General features: G+C 41.4%; 1 protein-coding gene across 3 annotated transcripts in view; it reads left to right on the plus strand.

Moving 5' to 3' along the window:
- The window catches only part of MAP4K3 (mitogen-activated protein kinase kinase kinase kinase 3), a 788,683-nt gene that overhangs the window by 674,504 nt on the left and 95,207 nt on the right, over positions 1 to 18,972 (plus strand). For all 3 annotated transcript variants that reach the window (XM_053711916.1, XM_053711915.1, XM_053711914.1), the window contains one exon: positions 12,644 to 12,728. In XM_053711916.1, coding sequence (XP_053567891.1) covers positions 12,644 to 12,728 — 85 coding nt within the window. The remainder of the gene's footprint in view (positions 1 to 12,643; positions 12,729 to 18,972) is intronic.

An 18,972-nucleotide genomic window follows, 5' to 3' on the forward strand; every position in this document is an offset into this window, starting at 1 on the left:
CCGGGAGAAGTCTTCATCCAAGCCGGCAGAAGTGGTCCTCCAGACGGGCAGAAGTCTTCATCCAGATGGCTACAAGAAATATATAAATTGGTGAGAGTGCGCTAGCAGCAGCAGGGTATGTGTCACTGGTATAGGCAAATATATAAAATCAATAAAGCAAATAAGTGATAAAACACATTTATATCAATAAACACATAGGTAAAATCCTGAATTGGTTCGATTGTGCTAAACAGCAGCAGGGAATGTGTCACTGATATAGGCAAATGTTGTTTCTTGTATCTTTCCATTATATATCTGTCTTTGGGAGCAGATAGGTGATAGTGCAAGGGACAATTTGCGCACCATTAAGAATTCCATAATCCATTTCATCCAGACGGCATCTTCTATCTTCATCCATCCGGCGCGGAGCAGCTCCATCTTCAAGACATCCGATGCGGAGCATCCTCTTCTTTCCGACCACTAACGACGAATGAAGGTTTTCTTTAAATTACGTCATCCAAGATGGTGTCCCTTGAATTCCGATTGGCTGATAGAATTCTATTAGCCAATTGGAATTAAAGGTGAAAAATTCCTATTGGCTGATGCAATCAACCAATAGGATTGAGCTTCAATCCTATTGGCTGATCCAATCAGCCAACAGGATTGAGCTTGCATTCTATTGGCTGTTCCAATGAGCCAATAGAATGCAAACTCAATCCTATTGGCTGATTGCATCAGCCAATAGTAATTTTTCACCTTTAATTCCGATTGGCTGATAGAATTCTATCAGTCAATCAAAATTCAAGGGACGCCATCTTGGATGACGTCATTTAAAGGAACCTTCATTCGTCGTTAGTCGTCGGAAAGAAGAGGATGTTCCGTGTCGGATATCTTGAAGATGGAGCCGCTCCGCGCCGGATGGATGAAGATAGAATATGCCGTCTGGATGAAGACTTCTGCCCGTCTGGAGGACCACTTCTGCCGGCTTGGATGAAGACTTCTCCCGGCTTCGCGGAGGACTTCTTGCCGCTTCGCTGAGGACTTCTTCTGGCTTCATTGAGGATGAATGTCAGCTCTTTAAAACTTTAAGTGGATCTTCAGGGGTTAGTGTTAGGTTTTTTAAGGGTTTATTGGATGGGTTTTATTTTTAGGTTAGGGTTTGGGCAGCAATAGAGCTAAATGCCCTTTTAAGGGCAATGCCCATCCAAATGCCCTTTTCAGGGCAATGGGGAGCTTAGGTTTTTTTAGTTAGGATTTTATTTGGGGGGTTGGTTGTGTAGGTGGTGGGTTTTACTCTCGGGGGGTTGGTTGTATTTTTTTTACAGGTAAAAGAGCTGATTTCTTTGGGGCAATGCCCCGCAGAAGGCCCTTTTAAGGGCTATTGGTAGTTTAGTTTAGGCTAGGGTTTTTTTTTTATTTTGGGGGAGCTTTTTTATTTTGATAGGGCTATTAGATTAGGTGTAATTAGTTTACATATCTGATAATTTGTTTTTTATTTTATGTAATTTAGTGTTTGTTTTTGTAATTTAGGTAATTGTATTTAATTTAAGTAATTGATTTAATTGTAGTGTAAGGTTAGGTGTTAGTTTAACTCAGGTTAGGTTTTATTTTACAGGTAAATTTGTCTTTATTTTAGCTAGGTAGTTATTAAATAGTTAATAACTGTTTAGTAACTATTCTACCTAGTTAAAATAAATACAAACTTGCCTGTAAAATAAAAATAAACCCTTAGCTAGCTACAATGTAACTATTAGTTATATTGTAGCTAGCTTAGGATTTATTTTACAGGTAAGTATTTAGTTTTAAATAGGATTTATTTAGTTAATTATATTAATTTTTATTTAGATTTATTTTAATTATATTTAAGTTAGGGGGTGTTAGGGTTAGACTTATGGGTTAATAAATTTAGTATAGTGGCGGCGACGTTGGTTGCGGCAGATTAGGGGTTAATAAATGTAGGTAGGTGGCGGCGATGTTAGGGGCAGAAGATTAAGGGTTAATAATATTTAACTAGTGTTTGCGATGCGGGAGTGTGGCGGTTTAGGGGTTAATATGTTTATTATAGTGGCAGAAGATTAGGGGTTAATAAGTGTAGGTAGGTTGCTGCGACATTGGGGGCGGGAGATTAGGGGTTAATACATATAATGTAGGTGTCGGCGATGTTGGGGCAGCAGATTAGGGGTTAATAAGTATAATGTAGGTGTCGGCGATGTCCGGAGTGACAGACTAGGGGTTAATAAATATAATGTAGGTGTCGGCGATGTCCGGAATGACAGACTAGGGGTTAATAAGTATAATGTAGGTGTCGGCGATGTCCGGAATGACAGACTAGGGGTTAATAAGTATAATGTAGGTGTCGACGATGTCCGGAGTGACAGACTAGGGGTTAATAAGTATAATGTAGGTGTCGGGGGCGGCTTATTAGGCGTTAATAAGTGTAAGATTAGGGGTGTTTAGATTCGGGGTTCATGTTAGGGTGTTAGGTGTAAACATAAATTTAGTTTCCCCATAGGAATCAATGGGGCTGCGTTACGGAACTTTACGCTGCTTTTTTGCAGTATTAGACTTTTTCTCAGCCGGCTCTCCCCATTGATGTCTATGGGGAAATCGTGCACGAGCACGTACAACCAGCTCACCGCTGACTTAAGCAGCACTGGTATTGGAGTGCGGTATGGAGCACAATTTTGCTCTACGCTCACTTCTTGTCTTTTAACGCCGAGTTTATGAAAACCTGTAATACCAGCGCTGTAGGTAAGTGAGCGGTGACCATAACGTGCAAGTTAGCACTGCACCCCTCATAACGCAAAACTCGTAATCTAGTCGTTAGTTTTCTTGGTATCCTTTATTGCAGAGTATTCCTAGATAGGGTCAGGTGCAGCAATGCACTTCTGAGAGATAGTTGGTGATTGGTGGCTGCACACAAATGGTGTTTTTTATTGGCTCACCAGATGTGTTCAGCTAGCTCCCACTAGGGCATTGTTGCTCTGCAACTGATTTTAACTATTTGTTTAAATCCTTTGCAGGGGTGGAAAACACAGTTACATTTAAGCAATTGTGTAATAATAAAATGCTAAAACACATTAGAACATTTCCCTTTAAAGGGACATTAAACACTTTGTGATATTAATACAAAATGTTTAATTGTATGTAGTAAAACAACTTTGCTATATACTTTCATTATTTATTTTGTTCCCTTTTCCTGTAATTTAATTCTGAATATTGTGGGCTTCCCAAATTCCTTTTAAAAGTGGAAGTGCAGAGACAGCTTTAATCCACACAGTTATTGGTTGGGCACTTTAGAAAGCAATTTATAACTGTCCCTAATTGGCCTTAGCAGAAAAAGAAACCTAAGTTACAATATGGCGACCCAGAGTGCATTATGGACATTAGAGTGTTACCCTTATTTTTTCATTATTTAAAAAAACTAATGTAATTTTTAATAAATAAATGAATATATATTATTGTCAGGCAAATATTTGCTCTGAATTCATCATTCTATCAATTAATTATTTAGTGTTTAATGTCCCTTTAAAGTGAATGTAAATTTGAATGAATAAGTGCCCCGATTTTTAAAAATACTATTAAAAATAGGGGCACTTTCATTCATTGAAACGTTTTTTTTAAAATACCCTTTTCTTTAGGGAAACCAGACCGGCGATCCCCCGGCCACTTCTCCTGCTGTTCTTAGCATATCGATGACGAATCCGGCTTCCTCCAATTGTTGCATCGCTTCACCAGCTGGACGCCTTGGGGTGCACGCAACGATTGGAGGAAGACGGTTTTGTCATTGAGGTGCCAAGTACAGAGGGAGCTGCCGGCGGAGGATCGCCTGTCTGGTTTTCCAAAAGAAAAAGGTAACTATTTAAAAAAAAAAAAAAAAAAATCTTTTCAATGTACATTTTAATGAAAGTGCCCCCTTTTTTAATAGTGCTATTAAAAACCGGACACTTATTCATTCAAATTTACATTCACTTCAATGATACATTTATTCTACATTTCTTTTCAACAATTTTACATGGTAACAATTATAAAAGTTCTATCATTTAGTTATATAAATTAGTTCTTATAGTGATTATAAAAAAAAAAATGCTCATCTTCTTCACATTGTAAATGGATCAGTATATGACTTGCTGCCATCGCAAAGAAGAAAGTTACAGTTGCCGACTCCCTGCCAGAGCCTTCCCTGATGAAAGTTGTTTTCGTGTTGATTACTGAAACCATGCTGCAGGCAAAATTGGATATGAGGAAGAATGATTGCCTGGCACTGCTCAATTACAGGAGCATGAGGGGAAGCGAAAGATATACAGTGCATAGAAGGGGAAATCTGGAATTAGATTTGACAAATGTATGCAATGTGTGTTTTTAAACATTCATAGCAAGCCTCATCTCAGTGATATATGCCATTAAGGATCTTTTGCATAAAAGCAGCATCTGTGCATCCTTTTTAGCACAGTTTTCCATGCTAAGCAAGACTGCCTCAAACCTAAACCGAGCCTCTGCTTAAAAGCTGGGGGAAATGAATGAGACTCTAATTGCACAGCGCCAGGCTATCAGTGACATATTCAACTAACTACTTTTAAAACAGCAAAACCACAACATTTATTTACAGCTGTATATTAGTATTCCCTGATCAGTGAAAATATGAAATGGTATTAATCAGAGTTAAACAGATATTAAAGGGACATTAAAAGCAAAATGTAGTGTACCTTTAGAGGGAAACTAAACTCCTTGAGGTTTGTATATAAAATGTTTAGTTATGTTATCAAACAACTTTGCAATATATGTTCATTATTTATTTTTCCCCCTTTCATGTAATTTAGCTCTACAGATTGAGCCATTTCTAATTCCAAGAACTTGAAATGCACCCTGCTGACTTCTCAAGGCTAACTCTGCTACATATATGTCCTTAATTGGCTTTATCAGATAGCAACTGCAAAACAATACAATCTATACTACTATTATAACTAGGCCTAGCCTTGTTGTCTGCTGACTAGAGCCCAGATTGGCTCCTACAAATTAGGCAAATGGTGGGTGGAGTTTGGCTATTGGAAAATAATTGCAGAAAAAGGATGTTAATTTGTTTTAAACATAGTTAATATGTAATACTATAGAACCACAAAAAATATCTTGTAATTGCAAGGTGTTTACTGTCCCTTTAAAGGGTTTATTCATGCACAGTGAAACAACTTTGCTATGTATTTTTCTTCTGTTATGTGTGATCAGTCCACGGGTCATCATTACTTCTGGGATATAACTCCTCCCCAACAGGAAATGCAAGAGGATTCACCCAGCAGAGCTGATATAGCTCCTCCCCTCTACGTCAGTCCCAGTCATTCTCTTGCACCCAACGACTAGATAGGATGTGTGAGAGGACTATGGTGATTATACTTAGTTTTTATGACTTCAATCAAAAGTTTGTTATTTTACAATAGCACCGGAGCGTGTTATTACTTCTCTGGCAGAGTTTGAAGAAGAATCTACCAGAGTTTTTTACTATGATTTTAACCGGAGTAGTTAAGATCATATTGCTGTTCTCGGCCATCTGAGGGAGGTAAAAGCTTCAGATCAGGGGACAGCGGGCAGATGAATCTGCATTGAGGTATGTAGCAGTTTTTATTTTCTGAATGGAATTGATGAGAAAATCCTGCTATACCGTTATAATGACATGTATGTATACACTTCAGTATTCTGGGAATGGTATTTCACCGGAACTACTCTGTTAAAGGTCACTAATCCTTTTAATAAATATTATCATGTTAAACGTTTTTGCTGGAATGTAGAATCGTTTACATTGCTGAGGTACTGAGTGAATAAATGTTTGGGCATTATTTTCCACTTGGCAGTTGTCTGCTTTAAATTGTGACAGTTTCGTTTCTCCTCACTGCTGTGTGTGAGAGGGAGGGGCCGTTTTTGGCGCTCTTTGCTACGCATCAAAAATTTCCAGTCAGCTACTATTATATTTCCTGCATGATCCGGTTCACTGACAGATCTCAGGGGTCTTCAAACTTCTTTGAAGGGAGGTACATTCTCTCAGCAGAGCTGTGAGAATTTTATATTGACTGTGAATAAAAACGTTACTCTATAATTTTTTATGTCAAATTTAGTTATTGTTATTTACTAATGGGAACAAACCTTTGCTAAAAGTTGTGTTATTTTAAAGTTGATGCTATAACTGTTTTTTCAGTTCATTATCTCAACTGTCATTTAATCGTTTAAGTACCTCTTTGAGGCACAGTACGTTTTTGCTAAAAAAGATTATAACCAGGTTGCAAGTTATTGCTAGTGTGTTAAACATGTCTGACTCAGAGGAAGATATCTGTGTCATTTGTTCCAATGCCAAGGTGGAGCCCAATAGAAATTTATGTACTAACTGTATTGATGCTACTTTAAATAAAAGTCAATCTGTACAATGTGAACAAATTTCACCAAACTGCGAGGGGAGAGTTATGCCGACTAACTCGCCTCACGCGGCAGTACCTGCATCTCCCGCCCGGGAGGTGCGTGAGATTTTGGCGCCTAATACATCTGGGCGGCCATTACAGATAACATTACATGATATGGCTACTGTTATGACTGAAGTTTTGTCTAAATTACCAGAACTAAGAGGCAAGCGTGATCACTCTGGGGTGAGAACAGAGTGCGCTGACAATACTAGGGCCATGTCTGATACTGCGTCACAGCTTGCAGAGCATGAGGACGGAGAGCTTCATTCTGTGGGTGACGGTTCTGATCCAAACAGATTGGATTCAGATATTTCAAATTTTAAATTTAAATTGGAGAACCTCCGTGTATTACTAGGGGAGGTCTTAGCAGCTCTCAATGATTGTAACACCGTTGCAATACCAGAGAAACTGTGTAGGTTGGATAAATACTTTGCGGTACCGGCGAGTACTGACGTTTTTCCTATACCTAAGAGATTAACTGAAATTGTTACTAAGGAGTGGGATAGACCCGGTGTGCCGTTCTCACCCCCTCCAATATTTAGAAAGATGTTTCCAATAGACGCCACCACTCGGGACTTATGGCAAACGGTCCCTAAGGTGGAGGGAGCAGTTTCTACTTTAGCTAAACGTACCACTATCCCGGTGGAGGATAGCTGTGCTTTTTCAGATCCAATGGATAAAAAATTAGAGGGTTACCTTAAGAAAATGTTTGTTCAACAAGGTTTTATATTGCAACCCCTTGCATGTATCGCGCCGATTACGGCTGCGGCAGCTTTTTGGATTGAGTCTCTGGAAGAGAACCTTAGTTCATCTACGCTAGACGACATTATGGACAGGCTTAGAGTCCTTAAACTAGCTAATTCATTCATTTCGGAGGCCGTAGTACATTTAACCAAACTTACGGCTAAGAACTCAGGATTCGCCATACAGGCACGTAGAGCACTGTGGCTAAAATCCTGGTCAGCTGATGTTACTTCTAAGTCCAAATTACTTAATATACCTTTCAAGGGGCAGTCTTTATTTGGGCCCGGTTTGAAAGAAATTATCGCTGACATTACAGGAGGTAAGGGCCACGCCCTACCTCAAGACAAAGCCAAAGCTAAGGCTAGACAGTCTAATTTTCGTCCTTTTCGGAATTTCAAAACAGGAGCAGCGTCAACCTCCACTGCACCAAAACAGGAAGGAGCTGTTGCTCGTTACAGGCAAGGCTGGAAACCTAACCAGTCCTGGAATAAGGGCAAACAGGCCAGGAAACCTGCTGCTGCCCCAAAGACAGCATGAACCGAGAGCCCCCGATCCGGGACCGGATCTAGTGGGGGGCAGACTTTCTCTCTTCGCCCAGGCCTGGGCAAGAGATGTTCAGGATCCCTGGGCGCTAGAGATCATATCTCAGGGATACCTTCTAGACTTCAAATTATCTCCCCCAAGAGGGAGATTTCATCTGTCAAGGTTGTCAACAAACCAGATAAAGAAAGAAGCGTTTCTACGCTGTGTACAAGATCTGTTATTAATGGGAGTGATCCATCCGGTTCCGCGGTCGGAACAAGGACAAGGGTTCTACTCAAACCTGTTTGTGGTTCCCAAAAAAGAGGGAACTTTCAGGCCAATCTTAGATTTAAAGATTCTAAACAAATTCCTAAGAGTTCCATCGTTCAAAATGGAAACTATTCGGACAATCTTACCTATGATCCAAAGGGGTCAGTACATGACCACAGTGGATTTAAAGGATGCTTACCTTCACATACCGATTCACAAAGATCATCAACGGTATCTACGGTTTGCCTTCCTAGACAGGCACTACCAGTTTGTAGCTCTTCCATTCGGATTGGCTACGGCCCCAAGAATCTTCACAAAGGTTCTGGGTGCCCTTCTGGCGGTACTAAGACCGCGAGGGATTTCGGTAGCTCCGTACCTAGACGACATTCTAATACAAGCTTCAAGCTTTCAAACTGCCAAGTCTCATACAGAGTTAGTTCTGGCATTTCTAAGGTCGCATGGTTGGAAAGTGAACGAAAAGAAGAGTTCTCTTTTTCCTCTCACAAGAGTTCCATTCTTGGGGACTCTTATAGATTCTGTAGAAATGAAGATTTACCTGACAGAAGACAGGTTAACAAAGCTTCAAGATGCATGCCGTGTCCTTCATTCCATTCAACACCCGTCAGTAGCTCAATGCATGGAGGTGATCGGCTTAATGGTAGCGGCAATGGACATAGTACCTTTTGCACGCCTACATCTCAGACCGCTGCAATTGTGCATGCTAAGTCAGTGGAATGGGGATTACTCAGATTTGTCCCCTACTCTGAATCTAAATCAAGAGACCAGAAATTCTCTTCTATGGTGGCTTTATCGGCCACACCTGTCCAGGGGGATGCCATTCAGCAGGCCAGACTGGACAATCGTAACAACAGACGCCAGCCTGCTAGGTTGGGGCGCTGTCTGGAATTCTCTGAAGGCTCAGGGATTATGGAATCAGGAGGAGAGTCTCCTTCCAATAAACATTCTGGAATTGAGGGCAGTTCTCAATGCCCTTCTGGCTTGGCCCCAATTAACAACTCAGGGGTTCATCAGGTTTCAGTCGGACAATATCACGACTGTAGCTTACATCAACCATCAGGGAGGGACAAGAAGCTCCCTAGCAATGATGGAAGTATCAAAGATAATTCGCTGGGCAGAGTCTCACTCTTGCCACCTGTCAGCAATCCACATCCCGGGAGTGGAGAACTGGGAGGCGGATTTCTTGAGTCGCCAGACTTTTCATCCGGGAGAGTGGGAACTTCATCCGGAGATCTTTGCCCAAATACTTCGACGTTGGGGCAAACCAGAGATAGATCTCATGGCGTCTCGCCAGAACGCCAAACTTCCTCACTACGGGTCCAGATCCAGGGATCCGGGAGCGGTTCTGATAGATGCTTTGACAGCACCTTGGAACTTCGGGATGGCTTATGTGTTTCCACCCTTCCCGCTGCTTCCTCGATTGATTGCGAAAATCAAACAGGAGAGAGCATCAGTGATTCTAATAGCGCCTGCATGGCCACGCAGGACTTGGTATGCAGATCTAGTGGACATGTCATCCTGTCCACCTTGGTCTCTACCTCTAAGACAGGACCTTCTGATACAGGGTCCATTCAAACATCAAAATTTAACTTCTCTGAAACTGACTGCTTGGAAATTGAACGCTTGATTTTATCAAAGCGTGGTTTTTCTGAGTCGGTTATTGATACCCTGTTTCAGGCTAGGAAGCCTGTTACCAGAAAGATTTACCATAAAATATGGCGCAAATACCTATACTGGTGCGAATCCAAACGTTACTCTTGGAGTAAGGTTAGGATCCCTAGGATATTGTCTTTTCTACAAGAAGGTTTAGAAAAGGGTTTATCAGCTAGTTCATTAAAGGGACAGATTTCAGCTCTGTCCATCTTGTTACACAGGCGTCTGTCAGAAAATCCAGACGTCCAGGCCTTTTGTCAGGCTTTAGCTAGGATCAAGCCTGTGTTTAAAGCCGTTGCTCCGCCATGGAGTTTAAACTTAGTTCTTAACGTTTTACAAGGTGTTCCGTTTGAACCCCTTCATTCCATTGATATAAAATTGTTATCTTGGAAAGTTCTATTTTTAATGGCTATTTCCTCGGCTCGAAGAGTCTCTGAGTTATCAGCATTACATTGTGATTCTCCTTATCTGATTTTTCACTCAGACAAGGTAGTTCTGCGTACTAAACCTGGGTTCTTACCTAAGGTAGTCACTAACAGGAATATCAATCAAGAGATTGTTGTTCCATCCTTGTGTCCAAATCCTTCTTCAAAGAAGGAACGTCTTCTACACAATCTGGATGTAGTTCGTGCCCTCAAGTTCTACTTGCAGGCAACTAAAGATTTTCGCCAAACTTCTTCCCTGTTTGTCGTTTATTCTGGACAGAGGAGAGGTCAAAAAGCTTCTGCTACCTCTCTCTCGTTTTGGCTTCGTAGCATAATACGTTTAGCCTATGAGACTGCTGGACAGCAGCCTCCTGAAAGAATTACAGCTCACTCCACTAGAGCTGTGGCTTCCACTTGGGCCTTTAAGAATGAGGCCTCTGTTGAACAGATTTGCAAGGCTGCAACTTGGTCTTCGCTTCATACTTTTTCCAAATTTTACAAATTTGACACTTTTGCTTCTTCGGAGGCTATTTTTGGGAGAAAGGTTCTTCAGGCAGTGGTTCCTTCTGTATAATGAGCCTGCCTATCCCTCCCGTCATCCGTGTAATTTTGCTTTGGTATTGGTATCCCAGAAGTAATGATGACCCGTGGACTGATCACACATAACAGAAGAAAACATAATTTATGCTTACCTGATAAATTCCTTTCTTCTGTTGTGTGATCAGTCCACGGCCCGCCCTGTCTTTAAGGCAGGTAAATATCTTTTAAATTATACTCCAGTCACCACTTCACCCTTGGTTACTCCTTTCTCGTTGATTCTTGGTCGAATGACTGGGACTGACGTAGAGGGGAGGAGCTATATCAGCTCTGCTGGGTGAATCCTCTTGCATTTCCTGTTGGGGAGGAGTTATATCCCAGAAGTAATGATGACCCGTGGACTGATCACACAACAGAAGAAAGGAATTTATCAGGTAAGCATAAATTATGTTATTATTTATTATCAGTTTTGTTCTCTGAGGTTTTTTTTGTCAAAAAGCAGGTAGGCAGGCCCAGAAGTGTTCGTGTATCTAGACCATTATATGGCAAACACTGCTGCCATGTAGTTCTCCAGACACATGCACACTACCTACCTAAGTATTACAACAATGAAGCAAACTGTTTTATCTTCCTTTATCTATATGAACCAAAGAAAAATAGCTTGTTGCCTACTGCTCTGTGTTTACTGCAGGCTCAGTTACTAAGGCCCAGTTATGAGACTGGAGAAAGGGCAGTGTACTGCTTTAAAGGGACATTGTACACTAAATTTTTCTTTGCATAAATGTTTTGCAGATGATCCATCCGGGAGTGCTTTTGTAACAATGTATAGTTTTGCTTATTTTTTAATAATATTGTGCTGATTTTCAGACTCCTAACTAAGCCCCAAAATATAAGATGCAGATCCAGGTCCACTGACTCCTGCTGCTCTATAGAGGGGGTATCTGCTCTTTCTGCTTTCCCAGACCCTTTCACTGAGTGTCCCAGCCTAACCTCATCAAACAGTGCTAAACTGGGAGCTTTCCCAGACCCTTTCACTGGGTGTCCCAGCCTAACCTCATCAACAGTGCTAAACTGGGAGCTTTCCCAGACCCTTTCACTGAGTGTCCCAGCCTAACCTCATCAAACAGTGCTAAACTGGGAGCTTTCCCAGACCCTTTCACTGGGTGTCCCAGCCTAACCTCGTCAACAGTGTTAAACTGGGAGCTTCTAAGTTTGTTTTTAAAAGGTTTTATACTGGATTTGTAGATCAGTATCTGTGCATTTTCTTCTTTATAGTAGTGTCTATTACATGCAGTTATATGAAAATTGGTGTACACTGTCCCTTTAAGTAACTATACAGTTGTTATATCACTTTTTTCATACAGCATATATATTTGTGTGGTTTAAAACATTCTTGTAAATGCATAATAGAATATGTAGGATTTCCATGTAGCTTGTTGATTTGTTAGTATGATATAACTTTTGTTAAAAATGTTTCTTAGAAGTATTTTAGTTTAAAATGTTTCTCTATTGTAAATAGGGTTGCCACTTCTGCCATGTTTTTCCGGACACTTATGAGTTACACATGCTGTAGGGTGTGCAGGGAGGAACATGTATTGTGCTGTTTATTTTTCTACTTGTAAAATCAATCACTGTTCTAGTTATTGTGCATGATCATATGGAGCATATTTAGATAGCCCATGTACACAAACATTATATCATATAAATGTAGTCTTTACTGACACAATACAAATCACCATGACTCTCTGACCAGACACACTGTTTAAATGCTGGTGCATGGAGTATATCTAAATATGCTCCACTTGTCAGTGATAGTTATTCCTAGAAGCATTTTTTGCTAATACCAGTATGTTATAAAGACACCTCTATTCCGTTGACATTCACTCATTTACAGTTATTTTAGGAGATTTCTCCTGTTGACAAATCTAATATGCTTTGTTGAACATGCTTTAGAACCTGAGTATTGGAACTGTGATTCGAGTTTCTTAAACCAAATCTTTCAAATGAAAGCCTATTATTTAACGTTTAATGCTCATCTTTTCCCTTTAACAGATGGGTGCTTGTTTTTCAAAAGTATTTAATGGCTGTCCTTTGAAGATTCATTGTGCAACTTCATGGATAAATCCAGAAACAAGAGGTATGTGCATTTTATGATAACTTCAATGAATTCCCTGAAACCTTGCAGTTCTTACTGGTGAACAACCCACCCCCAAGGGGTGTGAACAAAACTGGCCACTCCCTTAGTTACCTGTATAAAGGTACCCTCAACCACCACCCCTTCCTCTAGTTCTGTCCAGCTACATAGTGACCAGAGATGGGAAACTCTCCCCAATCTGTGTTTCTGAAAATGTCCGTTTTTGGCAGTAATTTATGTCACCAGAGCATTTATGCACCAAATATGTCTGGTTTCATCTGGAGTTACTCTGTAGTGGTCTTCATGTACAGTGATGTCATGGGGGTCTCGTCTGAGGGCAGTTAAGTCATTTTGTACATGGTATATATATGAAAGTAAGCACTGCATTGTATAATGTGTGAGTACAATATAAATGATGAAACCATTTAAGACAATCCTTTGAAAGTATTGCAACTATGTGAGATACTCCTTGAAAAGTGTTGCATAGGGTTTATCTTATCTCCCTTTACGTACAGAAATTAGATCAGTCTATCACTGTGTATGTATATATATATGTATATATATATATATATATATATATATAAAGTATGTTGTAGGGTTCGAAGTCTGGGGCCAACATTATTCATTTGATGTTTAAATTAGAGGAAGTGCAGTCTATTGAAAGTATGGTCTAAAGTTGTTGGGGGTTTTTTGTGCATAAGTAAATATTTTAGGAAGAAATACATTTCTCCAACATAGGTGTGTCCGGTCCACGGCGTCATCCTTACTTGTGGGGATATTCTCTTCCCCAACAGGAAATGGCAAAGAGCCCAGCAAAGCTGGTCACATGATCCCTCCTAGGCTCCGCCTTCCCCAGTCATTCTCTTTGCCGTTGTACAGGCAACATCTCCACGGAGATGGCTTAGAGTTTTTTGGTGTTTAAATGTAGTTTTTATTCTTCAATCAAGAGTTTGTTATTTTAAAATAGTGCTGGTATGTACTATTTACTCTGAAACAGAAAAGAGATGAAGATTTCTGTTTGTAAGAGGAAAATGATTTTAGCAACCGTTACTAAAATCGATGGCTGTTTCCACACAGGACTGTTGAGAGGAATTAACTTCAGTTGGGGGAAACAGTGAGCAGACTTTTGCTGCTTGAGGTATGACACATTTCTAACAAGACTTGGTAATGCTGGAAGCTGTCATTTTCCCTATGGGATCCGGTAAGCCATTTTTATTAAATAAGAATAAAGGGCTTCACAAGGGCTTTAAAGACTGGTAGACATTTTTCTGGGCTAAAACGATTGATATATAAGCATTTTTAATACTTCATAGTTTTGAGGAGTTATTTTATTCTTGGGAATTATGTAAAATAACCGGCAGGCACTGTATTGGACACCTTTTTCACTGGGGGCCTTCTCTAATCATAGGCAGAGCCTCATTTTCGCGCCTCTATTGCGCAGTTGTTTTTGGGAAGCAAGACATGCAGATGCATGTGTGAGGAGCTCAGATACATAGAAAAAGCTTACTGAAGGCGTCATTTGGTATCGTATTCCCCTTTGGGCTTGGTTGGGTCTCAGCAAAGCAGATACCAGGGACTGTATAGGGGTTAAATATAAAAACGGCTCCGGTTCCGTTATTTTAAGAGTTAAAGCTTTCAAATTTGGTGTGCAATACTTTTAAGGCTTTAAGACACTGTGGTGAAATTTTGGTGAATTTTGAACAATTCCTTCATACTTTTTCACATTTTCAGTAATAAAGTGTGTTCAGTTTAAAATTTAAAGTGACAGTAACGGTTTTATTTTAAAACGTTTTTTGTACTTTGTTATCAAGTTTATGCCTGTTTAACATGTGTGAACTATCAGATAGACTATGTTCTGTATGTGGGGAAGCCAAGGTTCCTTCTCATTTAAATAGATGTGATTTATGTGACACAAAATTTAGAGAAAATGATGCCCAAGATGATTCCTCAAGTGAGGGGAGTAAGCATGGTACTGCATCATCCCCTCCTTCGTCTACGCCAGTCTTGCCCACACAGGAGGCCCCTAGTACATCTAGTGCGCCAATACTCCTTACTATGCAACAATTAACGGCTGTAATGGATAATTCTATCAAAAACATTTTAGCCAAAATGCCCACTTATCAGCGAAAGCGCGACTGCTCTGTTTTAGAAAATACTGAAGAGCATGAGGACGCTGATGATATTGGTTCTGAAGTGCCCCTACACCAGTCTGAGGGGGCCAGGGAGGTTTTGTCTGAGGGAGAAATTTCAGATTCAGGGAAAATTTCTCAACAAGCTGAACCTGATGTGATTACATTCAAATTTAAATTGGAACATCTCCGCGCTCTGCTTAAGGAGGTGTTATCTACTCTGGATGATTGTGAGAATTTGGTCATTCCAGAGAAATTATGTAAGATGGACAAGTTCCTAGAGGTCCCGGGGCCCCCCGAAGCTTTTCCTATACCCAAGCGGGTGGCGGACATTGTAAACAAAGAATGGGAAAGGCCCGGCATACCTTTTGTCCCTCCCCCTATATTTAAGAAATTGTTTCCTATGGTCGACCCCAGAAAGGACTTATGGCAGACAGTCCCCAAGGTTGAGGGGGCGGTTTCTACTCTAAACAAACGCACTACTATCCCTATAGAAGATAGTTGTGCTTTCAAAGATCCTATGGATAAAAAATTAGAGGGTTTGCTTAAAAAGATGTTTGTTCAGCAAGGTTACCTTCTACAACCAATTTCATGCATGGTTCCTGTCACTACAGCAGCGTGTTTCTGGTTCGATGAACTAGAAAAGTCGCTCAATAAAGATTCTTCTTATGAGGAGATTATGGACAGAATTCATGCTCTCAAATTGGCTAACTCTTTTACGTTAGACGCCACTTTGCAATTGGCTAGATTAGCGGCGAAAAATTCAGGGTTTGCTATTGTGGCGCGCAGAGCGCTTTGGCTAAAATCTTGGTCAGCGGATGCGTCTTCCAAGAACAAATTGCTTAACATACCTTTCAAGGGGAAAACGCTGTTTGGCCCTGACTTGAAAGAGATTATTTCTGATATCACTGGGGGTAAGGGCCACGCCCTTCCTCAGGATAGGTCTTTCAAGGCTAAAAATAAACCAAATTTTCGTCCCTTTCGCAGAAACGGACCAGCCCCAAGTGCTACATCCTCTAAGCAAGAGGGTAATACTTCTCAAACCAAGCCAGCCTGGAGGCAAATGCAAGGCTGGAACAAAGGTAAGCAGGCCAAGAAACCTGCCACTGCTACCAAGACAGCATGAGATGTTGGCCCCCGATCCGGGACCGGATCTGGTGGGGGGCAGACTTTCTCTCTTCGCTCAGGCTTGGGCAAGAGATGTTCTGGATCCTTGGGCGCTAGAAATAGTCTCCCAAGGTTATCTTCTGGAATTCAAGGAGCTTCCCCCAAGGGGGAGGTTCCACAGGTCTCAATTGTCTTCAGACCACATAAAAAGACAGGCATTCTTACATTGTGTAGAAGACCTGTTAAAAATGGGAGTGATTCATCCTGTTCCATTAGGAGAACAAGGGATGGGATTCTACTCCAATCTGTTCATAGTTCCCAAAAAAGAGGGAACATTCAGACCAATCTTAGATCTCAAGATCCTAAACAAGTTTCTCAAGGTTCCATCGTTCAAAATGGAAACCATTCGGACAATTCTTCCTTCCATCCAGGAAGGTCAATTCATGACCACGGTGGATTTAAAGGATGCGTATCTACATATTCCTATCCACAAGGAACATCATCGGTTCCTAAGGTTCGCCTTTCTGGACAAGCATTACCAGTTTGTGGCACTTCCATTCGGATTAGCCACTGCTCCAAGAATTTTCACAAAGGTACTAGGGTCCCTTCTAGCGGTGCTACGACCAAGGGGCATTGCAGTAGTACCTTATTTGGACGACATACTGATTCAAGCGTCGTCCCTACCACAAGCAAAGGCTCATACGGACATTGTCCTGGCCTTTCTCAGATCTCACTGGTGGAAAGTGAACGTAGAAAAAAGTTCTCTATCTCCGTCAACAAGAGTTCCCTTCTTGGGAACAATAATAGACTCCTTAGAAATGAGGATTTTTCTGACAGAGGCCAGAAAATCAAAACTTCTAAGCTCTTGTCAAGTACTTCATTCTGTTCCTCTTCCTTCCATAGCGCAGTGCATGGAAGTAATAGGTTTGATGGTCGCGGCAATGGACATAGTTCCTTTTGCGCGAATTCATCTGAGACCATTACAACTGTGCATGCTCAGACAGTGGAATGGGGATTATACAGACTTGTCTCCGACGATACAAGTAGATCAGAGGACCAGAGATTCACTCCGTTGGTGGCTGACCCTGGACAACCTGTCACAGGGGATGAGCTTCCGCAGACCAGAGTGGGTCATTGTCACGACCGACGCCAGTCTGGTGGGCTGGGGCGCGGTCTGGGATCTCCTGAAAGCTCAGGGTCTTTGGTCTCGGGAAGAATCTCTTCTCCCGATAAATATTCTGGAACTGAAAGCGATATTCAATGCTCTCAAGGCTTGGCCTCAGCTGGCAAAGGCCAAATTCATACGGTTTCAATCAGACAACATGACGACTGTTGCGTATATCAACCATCAGGGGGGAACAAGGAGTTCCCTGGCGATGGAAGAAGTGACCAAAATCATTCAATGGGCGGAGACTCACTCCTGCCACTTGTCTGCAATCCACATCCCAGGAGTGGAAAATTGGGAAGCGGATTTTCTGAGTCGTCAGACATTTCATCCGGGGGAGTGGGAACTCCATCCGGAAATCTTTGCCCAAATTACTCAATTGTGGGGCATTCCAGACATGGATCTGATGGCCTCTCGTCAGAACTTCAAGGTTCCTTGCTACGGGTCCAGATCCAGGGATCCCAAGGCGACTCTAGTAGATGCACTAGTAGCACCTTGGACCTTCAACCTAGCTTATGTATTCCCACCGTTTCCTCTCATCCCCAGGCTGGTAGCCAGGATCAATCAGGAGAGGGCATCGGTGATCTTGATAGCTCCTGCGTGGCCACGCAGGACTTGGTATGCAGACCTGGTGAATATGTCATCGGCTCCACCATGGAAGCTACCTTTGAGACAGGACCTTCTTGTTCAAGGTCCGTTCGAACATCCGAGTCTGGCCTCACTCCAACTGACTGCTTGGAGATTGAACGCTTGATTTTATCAAAGCGAGGGTTCTCAGATTCTGTCATTGATACTCTTGTTCAGGCCAGAAAGCCTGTAACTAGAAAAATCTACCATAAAATATGGAAAAAATATATCTGTTGGTGTGAATCTAAAGGATTCCCATGGAACAAGATAAAAATTCCTAAGATTCTATTCTTTCTTCAAGAAGGTTTGGAGAAAGGATTATCTGCAAGTTCTTTGAAGGGACAGATTTCTGCTTTATCTGTTTTACTTCACAAAAAGCTGGCGGCTGTGCCAGATGTTCAAGCTTTTGTTCAGGCTCTGGTTAGAATCAAGCCTGTTTACAAACCTTTGACTCCTCCTTGGAGTCTCAATTTAGTTCTTTCAGTTCTTCAGGGGGTTCCGTTTGAACCCTTACATTCCGTAGATATTAAGTTATTATCTTGGAAAGTTTTGTTTTTGGTTGCAATTTCTTCTGCTAGAAGAGTTTCAGAGTTATCTGCTCTGCAGTGTTCTCCTCCTTATCTGGTGTTCCATGCAGATAAGGTGGTTTTGCGTACTAAACCTGGTTTTCTTCCGAAAGTTGTTTCTAACAAAAACATTAACCAGGAGATAGTCGTGCCTTCTTTGTGTCCGAATCCAGTTTCAAAGAAGGAACGTTTGTTGCACAATTTGGATGTAGTTCGTGCTCTAAAATTCTATTTAGATGCTACAAAGGATTTCAGACAAACATCTTCCTTGTTTGTTGTTTATTCTGGTAAAAGGAGAGGTCAAAAAGCAACTTCTACCTCTCTCTCTTTTTGGCTTAAAAGCATCATCAGATTGGCTTATGAGACTGCCGGACGGCAGCCTCCTGAAAGAATCACAGCTCATTCCACTAGGGCCGTGGCTTCCACATGGGCCTTCAAGAACGAGGCTTCTGTTGATCAGATATGTAAGGCAGCGACTTGGTCTTCACTGCACACTTTTACTAAATTTTACAAATTTGATACTTTTGCTTCTTCTGAGGCTATTTTTGGGAGAAAGGTTTTGCAAGCCGTGGTGCCTTCCATCTAGGTGACCTGATTTGCTCCCTCCCATCATCCGTGTCCTAAAGCTTTGGTATTGGTTCCCACAAGTAAGG

The sequence above is a fragment of the Bombina bombina genome, chromosome 4 (assembly GCF_027579735.1).
Source record: "Bombina bombina isolate aBomBom1 chromosome 4, aBomBom1.pri, whole genome shotgun sequence".
NCBI classification, from domain to species: domain Eukaryota; kingdom Metazoa; phylum Chordata; class Amphibia; order Anura; family Bombinatoridae; genus Bombina; species Bombina bombina.